Raw genomic sequence first — 15,970 nt, 5'->3', positions numbered from 1 at the left:
TGTTTTTCAAAGTGACATGCACATCAAACCAAAAATTCCACATCATAAATGGAGTATGAAATATTTATTTACACCAAACCCACACACAATTTCATAAGAATATCATACTATAACAAACAGTCATATCAATTTTTCATGTCAGTATGTTTTCTTTTGTGATTGTCTTTCCAATGAAAGATTGCAAATCCATAATTGGGGAAAAATAATGATTGCAACCAGTCCCTAAAAACATTAATAGAAACCTAAAAACACCTAAAAATGAACTGAAAGACACCAGCACATAGTTGCATAAGCTTTAGGCAAAAAACATTTTCTTTAAATTATACTGTAAAAACCCATAAAATGCAACTACACAGTTTTCAGTTCTGTGCTGTAATATTTTTGCTGCTCAACATGCATATTATTATAGTTACACAACTTGGATTTTTGCTGTTTCTGTTTCAAGATGTAAAATATGCAAGATTGCACATTATTATTTCAAGCTTCTCTTTTATTAGGATTGAATAGTAGAATCAAACAAAACATGTTTGTGGCTTTTATTTCACTAACGTTTGCCTAGGCCTTTATTCTGACTGTTGCCTTGAATAAATGTCATTCTTTGTAGGAATTTGTTAATCAAAAAAGAATAAAAGGAAGATGTAACAAGCAATATTTTTTAATACTATATTGTGCATTTGACAGGGTTGGCTTATGTCTAAAGATACAGTATGCATCATCTCTGAATTACCAACAACTTGACTTCTCTCAGGGTTTTAGAGGAAGTCTACCGTCTTCATCATGTTTATTTATTCTGGAAAGAAAAAAAAAAGCAGTGATTAGTTTCAGATTTCAAAGGTCAACACTGTATAACATGCATGTCAATGCAAAACATAGTGACAGTGTCTTAAAAATACAGGCACATTTTGGTAAAGTTTTACCTCTGACAGCCAATTTGGTGGAGCACTCTGCCCTCCCCACTGGGTTTTCTGCAACAACCTTGTATTCCCCGACATCTTTAGGTCCAACCCGCAATATGAGCAGAGAGCAGACTCCACAGGTGTTGGAGATGTAATAGTTAGTGTTGGTATTCAGACTGATATTGTTGCGGAGCCATGTCACATGAGGTGTGGGATCTCCTTTTATAGCACAGCTCATGTAGCATTCATAGCCTTGAGGAGCAGCGTGCATTTTCAATGGGACAAGGAACTTGGGAGCACACTGTAGATCACAGACCTTACTTTCTGGCATGTTCACATGGAACTTTTCTGGAAAAAAGTAGATATGCATTATAATAAATTAGTTTTAAGTATTAATACTGAATTGCATTTGTCTAACAGGAGAGCATGTTTGGTGATGGTTGTGCTATAGGTATGATTGGGAATTTACAGGTGCAGTACTTTTAGGTCCTGTACCTGTACTAAAATTTTTTGATGATCAGGCAGAGCAATGTAGAAATAATACTCACTTTCTGTTCCTGATACAAAATGTTCTGGCCAAATTGTAAGGACAAGTCATGAAAAAGATCCAAACAATACTTCATTCGACGTGGTGGAAATTGGCTCAAATTTAACGGAAAATTTCTGTTTTTCACAAAACCCAAAATGCATTGGCTGTGTGTCGCCAGACTATTGTAGTTTGTCTCCTTTGTCTCTCTCTTTGTTGCAAGAAACTTTGAGAAAAAGAAATGTGTGTTGATGCATGAAAGGGTTGTAGTTGCCTCTATGTGCATTTTTTTCCAAAAAAAAAAAAAAAAGACTTAACTTTCAAGAGTGTTTAGTACTGTGGGCTGTCACAGACACACATTGCACAAAAGATAAAGACAGAAAAGCATACAGAATTGATATTGTGGGTGTGTTGGCACAGTACATGGTGCGGTGATGGCATGGTACATTTATGGCCCCATAGCATCAGTCTTTTTAAATCAACTATAGTTAAGTGGCTAAAGCATGTAAAAGCATTGGTATAATATTTGAACATTCTTATGGAAGATGCACGAGGGAAGAAAGGACACAGTCAATTCAACTTTGTTTGTAGCCTCAGTCCTTTTGTAGAAGGAATATATGGTTCATGTGTTTGTAAGTACTGTATCAGCATAAGCTTGTCTCAAATACAGATATTGGTCTGTTGTAGATGAACCTGGAAAATGGAAGTTTCAAGTTCAAGTTTCAAGTATTAACATACCTTTTTTGCTAGTAATCAGCCACTTTGGTGATTCAACGGGATTGGAGGAGCCCATGTCATTTTTTGCATAGACACGGAACTGGTATTCTCTGTCTGGCATGATGTTGCAGGCTGTAAATTTATTGTTGAAGATGCGATCTGCAATAGGGTGCCATGATCTTTTGCTTGAATCGCGCTTAGTCACCATGTAGTGCAGCCTGTCGTCACGTTTCTCATCTGGAGATGGGGTCCAGGAAATGGTCACTGTGCCAGGCACATTTTCATCAATCTCCACAGGACCTGGCGGCTTGGGCTCATCTAGAGTTCAAATACAAAAACGTTTTTCTTTCATTTAATTTACTGTATATGGCATAGGAGTCAATTATTTTTAAAACAAGAAGTAGTTTTGGCTAACTCACCTGTGACTCTAATTTCAATGCTGAATGTTTCTTGGCCGACAATGTTCTTGACAATAATAGTATAGATTCCTGTGTCTGAGCGCTCAGAAGAAGCAATCAGAAGCTGGGATGCACCCTCTGCATTGCTGATGGTCACCTTTTTAGACACTGGCACCCCATCTTTCAACCAGGTGACCTCTGGCCAAGGAGAGGCCTATAAGACAATATACAATTATAATCTCCTGACAGACTTTTTGGAGGACAAAATAGGTCCATTATTTATGCATTGTTTTATTAATAAGGAGTGGTAATTTTACCTCAAAATTAATGTTGAATCGTGCAGAATTTCCTGCTCTCACCACCATGAAACTCTTGATTTTTTTGGTATCTGTGAATCGTGGTCTCACTAGGTGAAGAACATATGTTGAAAGTTAATGCTCGTCACAGATTTTAATGTTAACAATTGCTTTTGTAGGATAAAGGACAAAACACAGAAATTAAAACTTCACTGCAAAACTACAGATAATATATTAATTTTGTATTATATATTATTTTATAGTGCAGTACACATTACCACAGTACTGCGGTACTGCATTTCATCATCATGTTCATTCATTCATTCATCTTTTGTTTTCCTGATTCAAATGTTCCAAATATCAAATCAGCACACTATAAGCATAATTATTTTTTCACTAGTAACCCAAACTCTTTGTTTATATGAATATAAATTTGAATATAAACTTTATTTTTTACGGTCAAAAATGATAAATTAGTTCTTTAACTATTTTGTATTGTTACAGTTGAGTCAGATAGCAGTTCAATATTAGATAAAGTTTTTGACAGAAGCAACTTTGAAGTGAATTTTCCTACCAGGAGGAGGCATAGCGAGGATGTAATTTTCCAGCTCCTGTGGCTCTCCCTCTCCTCCATCATTGACAGCAATGACTCTCACCCAGTACATGGCCAGGGACTTCATGCCTTTCACAGTGTAGAAAGTCATAGTTATTGCAAGTGTATTGCAGCGATCCCATTCTGTGTTTTCTGCAGGCCTGATCTCCACAAAATATCCCTTGGCTTCATCCTCAACCCCCTTAATGTCCTTGGGTTTGGTCCAAGACAGGGACAGGGTTGTGTAGGTGGAATCTGTCACTTTAAAGTCTATGACTTTACCAGGAGGCTCTGTAAGACATGATTCATATTCAGTGCTGCAATTTGTAGGCTGTATGAAGTATTAGTATGATAAAATAATGGCTGTCATAAATATTTCTAAATAGCCACTTACTTTTAGGGTCTCTGGCATACACAAACTCAGATGGTGTACTGAATTCACCCGCTCCAGAGTTATTGATTGCTGACACGCGGAATTCATACTCAATGCCTTCAACCACATCTTTAACAGCAAATCCTTTACCTGTATAAGGAAAAAACATGCTATATATTACACATCATCCATATGTAATACAGGAATGACAGCAACAAATCATCACACCATAATTGTATTGTAACAGCCTGTCGTAAAATGATCAAACAGAAATAATGTATTAATATAGAATAACCTTTGATAAACTCATTTGGTTGGTTGACTTGGCTCCACAGATTGCTGCCCTTCTTCCGTTTTTCAAGGTGGTATCCGTGAATATTGGTTCCTCCAGTGTCTGCAGGAGGAGCCCATGAGAGGTTGATGCAGTCCTTGAAGGCGCTGACAATCTTTGGTGCTGATGGAGGTCCAGGGTAGGCTGTATACATGAAAGATCGGGATCTGTAATTATTACTCACTCTAAAAGGGTCAGAAAGTACTACTCGCTGGGCTAGTTGGTGGGCTACTGTAACTGGCTTGTTAACACCTACAGTAACACAGTAGCAAGCAGAGAACATTTTGACAAAAGCTCTCAGAGTTTCTTTCTCTACTGCCATTACTGCCATTTACTCCCACTGGCATTCTGTTCTCAGGATTTCAAATAATTTCATACAATAAAGAGTTATTGAACAGAGGAAAAAGGCTCCCAGAGCAAGCTTATTAGTTTGGTCGCTAACAGCACACTAAGTTCACATGGTGTATTCAACAGATGTTTTTGTGGCATCGAGTCCTGTCTCATAACTATTCCTCTTTTGTGGAACAGTTTATACTCCGATGGAGGAGGGTTAAATATAACTGGATGGTGCAACACAAATGAAATCACTACGATGGCAACGACTCTATGTTCCCTCAAAGGTCAACACTCTCAAGGCAGCTTTGTTATTGGTCAGCGCTGCAAATTTATGTGTCAAAGTTTACAAAATTGAACTCGATTTGAAAGATGTGTTCACTCGTCATTTGTAGTGATTCTTTTAAAATGAATTAGTTTCACTGTGAAATATTGCCATTTTAATACAGGTGCGACCGTGCTTTTGCTAAACAGTGGTGTATTTAACATAATATTGGTCTGAGTTTACCTTTTGTTCCAGCTTGAATGTCCTCCGTTTCCATTTGCTCACTGATGCCCATTTCAGTCTCCACTCTGATGCGATAGCAGTATCTCCTGCCATGGTCTACATCCACGTCCCTGTATTTGGCCTCTGGACCAATTGGCCCCAACTTCTTCCAGGTGTTACGGCCAACTTGATTTCTTTCAAGGATATAGTTTTTGATCTTGCAGCCACCACTGTCTTTTGGGAGTCTCCACTTGAATTCAACTGCAGAGGAGGAAGCTTCAACAATCTCCAGAGGTCCCATTGGAGGAGTGGGTTTATCTGTCCAAAAACAAATTGGCATATGGAATATTAATCTGTGATGAACACATTACCTAAAATGTAAAATTTTTCAGTATGACAAAATACTGTATGAAAAATGTTTGTAGTTTGTCGTTTCCAATACACACCAAGTACAATAAGCTCGCTGAAGGCTTCAGTGATGCCAAACTCATTTTTGAGTTTTATCTTGACTTCACCACTGTCCTTGCGCTGCAGCTTGCTTAGAAGGAGACGGCTGTAACCCTCTGAGTTCTCTATCTTGATATTTGTTTCATCCGATAGCTCTTCACCTTCAAGGAACCACTGAACTTTTATAGGTTCCCGTCCAGCATAAGGTAATTTGAAGGTAGCTTTCTGTCCTTTCTTCACGGTTATAGGAGTTTTAAATGCGTCCAGGTCTGCAGCATCAAATCTGGGTGGATCTAAAAGGATTGGTAAAACATACATACAGATATTTGAAGCAGTTTCATGCTATCTGGTTATTTATTTTAGATAAACCTTTGAGTAAGTATTATTAAAAAGACATTTTCATCATTGCTATGACTTGTTGGCTTTCTCTAATGAATGATGCAAGGAAGTGATTTTGAAAGGACATTTTTCTACCTTCAACAACAATCAAGGACTCTGTCTTCCGTCCATCTGCTTCAAATTTGTATTTTCCAGCGTCTTCCTCTGTGACTTTCTGAATTTTCAGCCTGTGGAAACTTCCTTCTTTTGAAATGGTTATACTCTCAGATGATTTAATCTGGAAAACACATTAAAACACACTACTATAACTGGACAAATATAAATAAAGTCTCATCTGAAGCATATTAATACATGATAATCACCAGTTTCCACTGGGCTATATTATTGCAATAACATCCAAGAATATGCTACATAATGAGCACATTTAAAACTAGGGATTACCTCCTGTCCATCTTTGTACCAGATTCCCTCACAGTCTTCACTGCTCAGTTTACACTCCAGCTCTGCTGGTTGTCCAACAATGGCTTTGCAGTCAGAAAGCCCCGCATGAAAGTGAACTCCTGGGTCTGAGGATTCATCAACCAGTAAGTTAGTGAATGTAAAGATTCTACAGCGTACACCTGCATACAAATTTTTTAGTTTCAAGTTTTTGTACTTGATCATCTACAATTACATTATATTGAATTCATGCATCTGTGTATGGATGAATGCATGGTGTACGTACTTGTATGTGATTCAAGTGTGTACACACTTACCTCACAGTCAAAAAACACAAATTAGCATTTTCTTTCTGCCTTTCTGTTGACGTCATGTATTTTATTGCCTTTTGATCATAAAATGCATGTTAAAATGCAGATTTGATGTCTGAAAATATAATATTTGAAGAGAATATATAATCCAGGTTCATAAGAAGAGCAAATATGCCTTTATTTGAATCTTGATGAAGATGTTTTCTTGGTTTACGTGTAGCTTGATTGTCTGGTTTGGGAGTGGCCTTCTTCAACTTCAAAGTTTGCAGAGTTGAAATCTTGGCACAGCTCATAAGATAAGAAAGACATCACCGAGGCATTCATTTGCCTCTCTTCAATAGTTACTCAAGAAAGAAATATGTGCTCTTGTAATACGAGCTCACGTAATGTTCAACTCAAGACTGACAGTTCCGCAGTAAGTGGAAGAAAAAAGCATTTTGTCTATTTGATGTGAAAGAGTTCAATGTGAAGAAGTTGTTTTAGAGCATGGTCATCCTCCAAAGTCTTGAAGGTTGTCTTCGATCTTCGAATTATGCAAGAGTGTGTCTGCACACAAGTGCTGCAGTTGTCGTCTCAAGAAATCAATTGGTTCTGCAGTTGCTCATTTGAATAATTAACCTCAATGCACCGACTCATCCTGAAGTAACATTTAAAAAGCAAGCAAGATTGTTAACACAGAAGCACACAGAGCACAGATGCATTTAAACATTACTTACACATGGACATACTGTACATACGCACTCACAGTCTGCAATCAACAATACACATGAGACGGAAGTTTAAACATAGATATTGAACAATAAATTGCTCGCTTTCATCCATCCTGTAAATCACAGAAATAAAATGATTATCTATTCACTACAAAACATAAGACTTATGTATGTTTTCATTAATTTCACTATTAGGGCAACTGAAGGAGTAATTATGCTATGCCTTATAGGCAAAAATTATTAGTGCATAATATTTGATTAGCATTTTCTAAAGGCACTCAAGGTTAAACCCACTCTTGTTTAACTCTCTGATCATCTAAAAGGCCATTTAACCAATCAGAGGTCAAATGTAGCCTTCTACCTGGAGGTCACACACTTTGGATGTTAACCCTCAAACCACTGGAAAGTCATCTGATCATCAAATGACTTCATTCAGTGATAGTGCTTCACATGCAGCAGTTAATGTAGCGCCCGTCATCTTACCCCTAACTTTCTCCACGATCAATGGGCCTTGCCTTGCACGGCCTGAACGCTTGCCAGCTGCTGCAGGCTGTTTGCCGTCTGCACCCTCACCATTTTCAGCAGATTCATCACTGCTTGCTGGCCCGCTGCCATTTTCACCCCTGGTACCACTGGCTTTTCTGTTTTTTTCTTTTCAGTTTTAGGGGATATCATCGTAATTACCATCAATCCAATGTTTCTCATTTGCTGTTGGATATGCCTTACAAATAACATTGATGAAAACAGTAACAATAACAATTAAAATGTCAACATGGAGCATAAAAACAAGATCAGCAGCAACAACAAAGATAACAAACATTAACTTCAATGCAGAAGTTGCAGAGAGTGTTGGAAAAGGTGATATTCAACTGGCTATTCAAGAGCGGTTGCATATTGGCATCATTGTGAAGTAACTTGATTAAAGCTGAAGTGCGGGACTTTTGTCTCCTCCTTTTGGCAGTGAGAGTAAAAGGGGGGTGCTCGGCTGTGATTGCCTGAGTACAAAGACGTTACCAGGACAAGGGGAGAACATTTCTTATTGTAGGATAATGTTAAAAGTAAAGTTAGACTTTTTTGTTGGATTCCCAACTCATTTTAAAAAAGACAAGAAAAAGATGAGAGAGAGAGAGAAAGAGCTGAGAGCACCAGCGAGCAAGAGAGAGAGCCGCTGTGCTGGAACAAGTTAGAGAGTGAATGAAGAGAGGGAGCGGTGGTAGCAAGAAAGTCGGTGAATCAGATCAATATAATGCTATTTTCTGATTGTTTCACAGCGGTTGCGTTCTAGAGCACAAATAAACATGCCTCATCCCCCGACACACCTCCACTCTACCCTACGGCAGAGCAGGCAGCACACTCTCATGCGCACCATGAATGACAGGCACACAGAGAGGGCTGGTCCCCTAGCCCAAAAACTTATTTTTTCATGGCCCACCGGGATTTGTCCCAGTACGCCAGTATATACTGGCCGTAACCTACTGTTGAGGCTGTAAAACTGTGGATAAATTCTTTTGAGCATCACTCAACCCTCACAAAATAATTCATTTCATTATCAGAATTTGATCCATTTGGTCCGATAACATTTGGAAAGTCTAGAAGAGCTGCACAATTAATGGCCAAATGGCTAGCGCGGGAATGTTGCCCCGACATGAGATTTAAAAACTCCATATACTGTGAAATACAGAGATTTATCTGGCGGTAATAGGCTTAATCAGCATTGTGTGAACTCGTCTGGCAAGGGCTTGAATGTAACAGACGTTCATTTATATGTAAAAGTTTCGCACTGCAGGTTTAACTGAAGTGCCTAGATGATTGTGGCAGAAAGGAAAAACAAGCCTGATGGATTGCAGGTTAGACTATTTTGCTAATAAGTAATACTTTTACCACAAAGACAAAGTAGATGTAAACAAAGTGCTGCTACTTCATTCTAATTTAAGTAGCATTCGGCAAAATTGACAGGAATTCATGACACGATTAACCTCAAAATCATTTAGGACCTGGCACTTTTTGATGTTCCTAACACTTCTGCTGCTGGCTAGTCACCTTTTCCATTTTTTACCCTCTACATAACAAACTTTTACATGAATAAAAGCATTTAAAACAACAGAAAGACAAACGTTTCTACAAACATAAAAGCACACGTAATACGCACAAAACACAAATATAGATCATATCTATATTTTTTTTAAGCAAAGAATCACATATAGGAGAATACAGAATTTAGCATAGCATATTTATTATGCTATACTACTTATTGTTTCTCAGGAGAGGTACAAAAACAGTACCCAGTACGTTCAGAGTTAATACAGCTGCATCTAAATTAGGAAATATTTAGATCATCTACAACATGCAACCTTTGATATCTCTTACCAACAACAGCTTCTTCACCCTCCACACTTTTCTTTTTGTGGCGTTTTCCTTTTTTCCCAGATTTTTCACCTCCTTCATTTCCAGTTTCATCATCCTCATCAATTTTACCTCCTATTATTAATAATAAATAGGAGCTTTATACAGAATGTTACACATATCCAAATGCAACACATTATTATCATTGAAGAGATAAAAGATATTGATTAAAGATTGACTTTTAAGAAAATTCAGAAAGTCTGCAGAAAAGACAAACAGCAATAACATAATAAGCATCAAGAGGATTGTCAAATGTAGACAAAAGAAATGAAGTGAAAGAAAGAGGATATCAGTTGCTGGTTAGTCACCTTTTCCATTTTTTACCCTCTACATAGCAAACATGAATTAAAACATTTAAAACAACATGAAGACAAACATTTCTACAAACATAAAAGCACATGTAGTACGCACAAAACACAAATATAGATCATATCTATATTTCTTTTAAGTAAAGGATTACATATAGGAGAATACAGAATTTAGCATAGCATATTTATTGTGCTATACTACTTACTGTTTCTCAGGATAGGTATAAAAACAGTACCCAGTACGTTTAGTGTTAATGCAGCTGCATCTAAATTAGGAAATGTTTAGAATTTCCTACAGTCGTGATGCCAAAGTCATTTTCATTCCCAAATTACTTTAAAAGTCAGTAGATCATCTACAGCATGCAACCTTTGATATCTCTTACCAACAACAGCTTCTTCACCCTCCACACTTTTCTTTTTGTGACGTTTTCCTTTTTTCCCAGATTTTTCACCTTCTCCATCTCCTGTTTCATCATCCTCATCAATTTTATCTCCTATTATTAATAATAAATAGGAGCTTTATACAGGATGTTACACATATCCATATGCAACACATTATTATCACTGAAGAGATAAAAGATATTGATTAAAGATTGACTTTTAAGAAAATTCAGAAAGTCTGCAGAAAAGACAAACAGTAATAACATAGTAAGCATCAAGAGGATTGTCAAATGTAGACAAAAGAAATGAAGTGAAAGAAAGAGGATATCAGTTGCTGGTTAGTCACCTTTTACATTTTTTACCCTCTACATAACAAACATGAATTAAAACATTTAAAACAACATGAAGACAAACATTTCTACAAACATAAAAGCACATGTAATACGCACAAATATAGATCATATCTATATTTCTTTTAAGTAAAGGATTACATATAGGAGAATGCAGAATTTAGCATAGCATATTTATTGTGCTATACTACTTACTGTTTCTCAGGAGAGGTATAAAAACAGTACCCAGTACGTTAAGTGTTAATGCAGCTGCATCTAAATTAGGAAATGTTTAGAATTTCCTACAGTCGTGATGCCAAAGTCATTTTCATTCCCAAATTACTTTAAAAGTCAGTAGATCGTCTACAACATGCAACCTTTGATATCTCTTACCAACAACAGCTTCTTCACCCTCCACACTTTTCTTTTTGTGGCGTTTTCCTTTTTTCCCAGATTTTTCACCTTCTTCATTTCCAGTTTCCTCATCCTCATCAATTTTATCTCCTATTATTAATAATAAATAGGAGCTTTATACAGGATGTTACACATATCCATATGCAACACATTATTATCATTGAAGAGATTAAAGATATTGATTAAAGATTGACTTTTAAGAAAATTCAGAAAGTCTGAGGAAAAGACAAACAGCAATAACATAATAAGCATCAAGAGGATTGTCAAATGTAGACAAAAGAAATGAAGTGAAAGAAAGAGGATATCAGTTGCTGGTTAGTTACTTTTTCCATTTTTTACCCTCTACATAGCAAACATGAATTAAAACATTTAAAACAACATGAAGACAAACATTTCTACAAACATAAAAGCACACGTAATACGCACAAAACACAAATATAGATCATATCTATATTTCTTTTAAGTAAAGGATTACATATAGGAGAATGCAGAATTTAGCATAGCATATTTATTGTGCTATACTACTTACTGTTTCTCAGGAGAGGTATAAAAACAGTACCCAGTACGTTAAGTGTTAATGCAGCTGCATCTAAATTAGGAAATGTTTAGAATTTCCTATAATTGTGATGCCAAAGTCATTTTCATTCCCAAATGACTTAATAAGTCAGTAGATCGTCTACAACATGCAACCTTTGATATCTCTTACCAACAACAGCTTCTTCACCCTCCACACTTTTCTTTTTGTGGCGTTTTCCTTTTTTCCCAGATTTTTCACCTTCTCCATCTCCAGTTTCATCATCCTCATCAATTTTATCTCCTATTAGTAATAATAAACAGTAACTTTATACAGAATGTTACACATATCCATATGCAACACATTATTATCATTGAAGAGTTTGAAGATATTGATTAAAGATTGACTTTTAAGAAAATTCAGAAAGTCTGAGGAAAAGACAAACAGCAATAACATAATAAGCATCAAGAGGATTGTCAAATGTAGACAAAAGAAATGAAGTGAAAGAAAGAGGATATCAAAACAGACAAAAACATCAACACAATACAAAATCCTTTTACTGCTACTATTACTGATATGTAATATAGATAATGATAATTCCACATTTGGAAGTATCACTTTCACCAGAAAGACAAAGTAGACAAAGTGCTGCTACTTTGTTCTAATTTAAGTAGCATTCAGTAAAACTTAACAAACATGAATAAAAGCATTTAAAACAACATGAAGACAAACATTTCTACAAACATAAAAGCACATGTAGTATGCACAAAACACAAATATAGATCATATCTATATTTCTTTTAAGTAAAGGATTACATATAGGAGAATACAAAATTTAGCATTGCATATTTATTATGCTATTCTACTTCCTGTTTCTCAAGAGAGGTACAAAAATAAACATATATAGAGACATATAAAATTATCTTTTACTAATTGGTGTTGGCTAAATTAAGATTAATTTAGCAGATAATTATTTAATATTAACTTATTTTTAATAAGTTAATACTTTCAGCCCAGGGTTTTCAATTGTTTTTGGACTGAAAACCATGTGAGAAATTCAATTCCCTCATGAACTCATGAACACTGCACATTAAAAACTGTACGTTTTAATGCAGGCTCTTCAACTGCAAGGGTTTTCAAGAATTAATTAACATATGGCTAAACCCATGCTATAATCTTACACATCCTGGATAAAGCAAGTTCTGTCACTGATGCTTGACAGGACCTTCCTGATGATATGATTTATCCAGGCCAAATGGAGCTTTTAGTTGATTGCTCGATTGGCAAGGCAGAACACTTTAGAGCCTTGTAAATTTTTCAGTGTTATACTACAGTACGTTTAGTGTTAATGCAGCTGCATCTAAGTTAGGAAGTGTTTAGAATTTCCTACAGTCGTGATGCCAAAGTCATTTTCATTCCCAAATGACTTTATAAGTCAGTAGATCGTCTACAACATGCAACCTTTGACATCTCTTACCAACAACAGCTTCTTCACCGTCCACACTTTTCTTTTTGGGACGTTTTCCTTTTTTCCCAGATTTTTCACCTTCTCCATCTCCAGTTTCATCATCCTCATCAATTTTATCTCCTATTAGTAATAATAGATAGCAACTTTATACAGAATGTTACACATACCCAAATGCAACATATTATTATCATTATATTAATGTTGACCTAATAAAGACATGACCTTGACTAACATCAGTGTGAAACACTTACTGAATACTTTCTGCTTACTCTGAGCAAAACCATCATCAGTTCCATTTTTTTTTTTTAAATTCTGCTCTAAATTTATTTTTCTTCTTTTGATTAAGGATATTTGAAGAGATCAAAGATATATCAAAGATAAAGAATGGCTTTTAAGAAAATTCTGAAAGTTTGTGGAAAAGACAAACAGCCACAATACAGTAAGCATCAAGAGTATTGTCAAATGTAGACAAAAGAAATGAAGTGAAAGAAAGAGGATATCAACAGACAAAAACATCAACACAATACAAAACCCTTTTATTGCTACTATTACTGATACATAGTATAGATAATAATAATTCCACATTTGGAAGCATTTTTTGCTGTTAAGTCTTTCAGCATACAATACAGCATGAGTAGATTTCTTACCTGTCACTGTATCTGGAACAAGTGGACCATCTCTCACACGCTTTGCACGTTTCCCTTCTTCTCCTTCTCCCTCAGAGTCATCTCCCAATTCAGCACCTCCACCAGCTCCAACCCCAGCTCCGCTCTTAGTGCCGGCTCCAGCTGCACCTCCACCTTCACCACCCGCACCTATTTAAAGATATTGATTATAGATTAACTTTTAAGATAATTCTGAAAGTTTGTGGAAAGCACTTTGTTTTACATTGTATTTGTATGAAAAGTGCTTTACAAATAAAGTCTGATTGATTTATTGACCTGCGCCAGCACCAGCACCAGCACCAGATCCAGCACCAGCACCAGCACCAGAACCAGCACCAGCACCAGCACCAGCACCAGCACCAGCACCAGTACGAGCACCAGCACCAGCACCCGCATCCGCACCAGCACCAGCACCAGCACCAGCACCAGCACCTGCACCAGCACCAGCACCAGCACCAGCTCCAGAACCAGCACCAGCACCAGCACCAGCCCCAGTGCCTTTACCAGCACCTGCAGTTACATCACCTCCAGCAACTCCAGCACCTCCAGCACCACCAGCACCTCCAGCTCCAGCATGTCCAGCACCTCCAGCTCCGGCATGTCCAGCACCTCCAGCATGTCCAGCACCTTCAGCTCCAGCATGTCCAGCACCTCCAGCTCCAGCATGTCCAGCGCCTGCAGCATGTCCAGCACCTCCAGCATGTCCAGCACCTGCAGCATGTCCAGCACCTCCAGCATGTCCAGCACCATCTGCTCCTTTCTTGGTTTTCCTTGCAGCTACGTCCTTGCTAGCTGCATCCTTGCTAGCTACTGCTCTCTCCACCTTGGCAACTGCAGCTGCAGCTGCAGCCGCAGCTTTGGCTTCAGCAGCTGCCTTTGTAGCTGCTTCTGCCTCGTCCCAGGCAAGTGCATCTGCAGCATCCTTCTCTGCCTGAGCCTTCTTGGCAAGTGCCATTTTTTCCTCCATTTCTTTCAAATACTTTTCCTGCTGTTCTTTAGCTATTCTCAAAAGATCTTCATCATCACCACCTCCAGCCACTGTAGTTTTGCGAGTTGCCTTCTTTCCTTTGTGAGCAGGATCTTTGTTAGCTATGAAAAACAAAACAAAACAAACAAATATATTGATAAATTCTAGCTGAAGGTTACATTCAGAAATTACATTTTTAATTCATGGAAGGGAGGTTTTGGTTAGATATCCTCTATGTATGCATGGAGTTGGCATTTATTGTACAATGAGAATCCACAAAGATGAAAAAAAAAGTGGGAGAAGAATTATTTTCTCACCTTCAACTACAAGCCAGGCATTACAAGATTTGATTCCTGCCACAGCAGCGTAGATACCGGCATCCAATGGCATACAATCCTTCACAATCAACTTGTGGATAAGTTTATCGTCAGATACAATGAATTCATGTTTTTCATTCTTTAACAAAGGAGCGTTTTTGCCAAACCACTTGATCTCATTCATAGGTGACGTAAGGACACACTGAAAGAGGGCGTCCTCTCGCTCTTGTGCCTTAACCTCTCGTATTTTGACAGCAAAGTCAACGTCAGGTACTGCAGGATTATAAAGACACAAAACACACAAAAAAGAAACAGACTTTTAATACTTTTATATCTTATCTTATAAACTACTTATTTTGCATTTAATTACAAGCAAAGTTAACAGCAGTATCAAAAGAAAAGGTCAGTTTTGTACATTTCATCAGGCTCAGTTGTAGAAGTAAAAATGTGCAGGATTGAAAGAGATTTTCACTTTTGCTATAGTCTGATTGTATCACTGTGTATCAGTTAGTCCTTGAAAAGTAACTTCATCTAATCTATTCTAATCTAATTTATCACATCCTTGAAGATTTACCTTTAAATTCTGTGGAAAATACATTGACGCCCTCAACGTCCACTGAGTAGAGTCCAGCATCATCTTTGCCTAGTTTTTTAATTGTGAATACAAATTTCTTGCCAATTTGTTTCAGACAGTGCTTTACCCCATCGGTTTCTTCTTTTGCGAATGGAACCATGACACCATCCTGCAGTATTAAGGAACATGTTGATAATCAGATCATTAAAAAATCAGCAAGACAATACTGGACGTAGGACTTAATGCCTCACCTTGTACAGGAAGATTTTGCTGGAAGGATCCTTGAGGTCCATGTCCAGCTCAAATGTTGCACAGTCATTGTCCTTGACCTCAATATGTTTCAGTGTACTGAGGTGTGATACAAACTAGATTTTAAAAGAACAATGAATTATTAAAATGAACGAGGCTGCCTGTATAAAAAGACAGCAAACACTAA

General features: G+C 37.2%; 1 protein-coding gene across 12 annotated transcripts in view; it reads right to left on the bottom strand.

Moving 5' to 3' along the window:
- Nucleotides 1–49: 49 nt before the first annotated feature.
- LOC137181158 (immunoglobulin-like and fibronectin type III domain-containing protein 1) overlaps nt 50–15,970 on the bottom strand; it is a 29,665-nt gene continuing 13,744 nt past the window's right edge. For 4 of the 12 annotated variants that reach the window (XM_067586606.1, XM_067586607.1, XM_067586608.1 and 1 more), the window contains 23 exons: nt 15,786–15,899; nt 15,535–15,703; nt 14,961–15,233; nt 13,953–14,765; nt 13,659–13,826; nt 13,021–13,131; nt 11,736–11,846; nt 11,009–11,119; nt 10,289–10,399; nt 9,562–9,672; nt 7,678–7,845; nt 6,177–6,301; nt 5,871–6,012; nt 5,396–5,689; nt 4,971–5,267; nt 4,094–4,273; nt 3,820–3,948; nt 3,408–3,716; nt 2,855–2,943; nt 2,559–2,751; nt 2,161–2,457; nt 918–1,244; nt 50–790 (listed from right to left, as the gene is read on the bottom strand). In XM_067586606.1, the coding sequence (XP_067442707.1) occupies nt 786–790; nt 918–1,244; nt 2,161–2,457; nt 2,559–2,751; nt 2,855–2,943; nt 3,408–3,716; nt 3,820–3,948; nt 4,094–4,273; nt 4,971–5,267; nt 5,396–5,689; nt 5,871–6,012; nt 6,177–6,301; nt 7,678–7,845; nt 9,562–9,672; nt 10,289–10,399; nt 11,009–11,119; nt 11,736–11,846; nt 13,021–13,131; nt 13,659–13,826; nt 13,953–14,765; nt 14,961–15,233; nt 15,535–15,703; nt 15,786–15,899 (4,647 nt within the window). In that variant the 3' untranslated portion in view covers nt 50–785. The remainder of the gene's footprint in view (nt 791–917; nt 1,245–2,160; nt 2,458–2,558; nt 2,752–2,854; nt 2,944–3,407; nt 3,717–3,819; nt 3,949–4,093; nt 4,274–4,970; nt 5,268–5,395; nt 5,690–5,870; nt 6,013–6,176; nt 6,302–7,677; nt 7,846–9,561; nt 9,673–10,288; nt 10,400–11,008; nt 11,120–11,735; nt 11,847–13,020; nt 13,132–13,658; nt 13,827–13,952; nt 14,766–14,960; nt 15,234–15,534; nt 15,704–15,785; nt 15,900–15,970) is intronic. The other 8 variants (XM_067586617.1, XM_067586618.1, XM_067586613.1 and 5 more) reach the window with 7 other exon arrangements.

This window comes from Thunnus thynnus, chromosome 4, assembly GCF_963924715.1.
Source record: "Thunnus thynnus chromosome 4, fThuThy2.1, whole genome shotgun sequence".
NCBI classification, from domain to species: Eukaryota; Metazoa; Chordata; class Actinopteri; order Scombriformes; family Scombridae; genus Thunnus; species Thunnus thynnus.
This window is presented reverse-complemented; position numbering and strand designations above follow the sequence as displayed.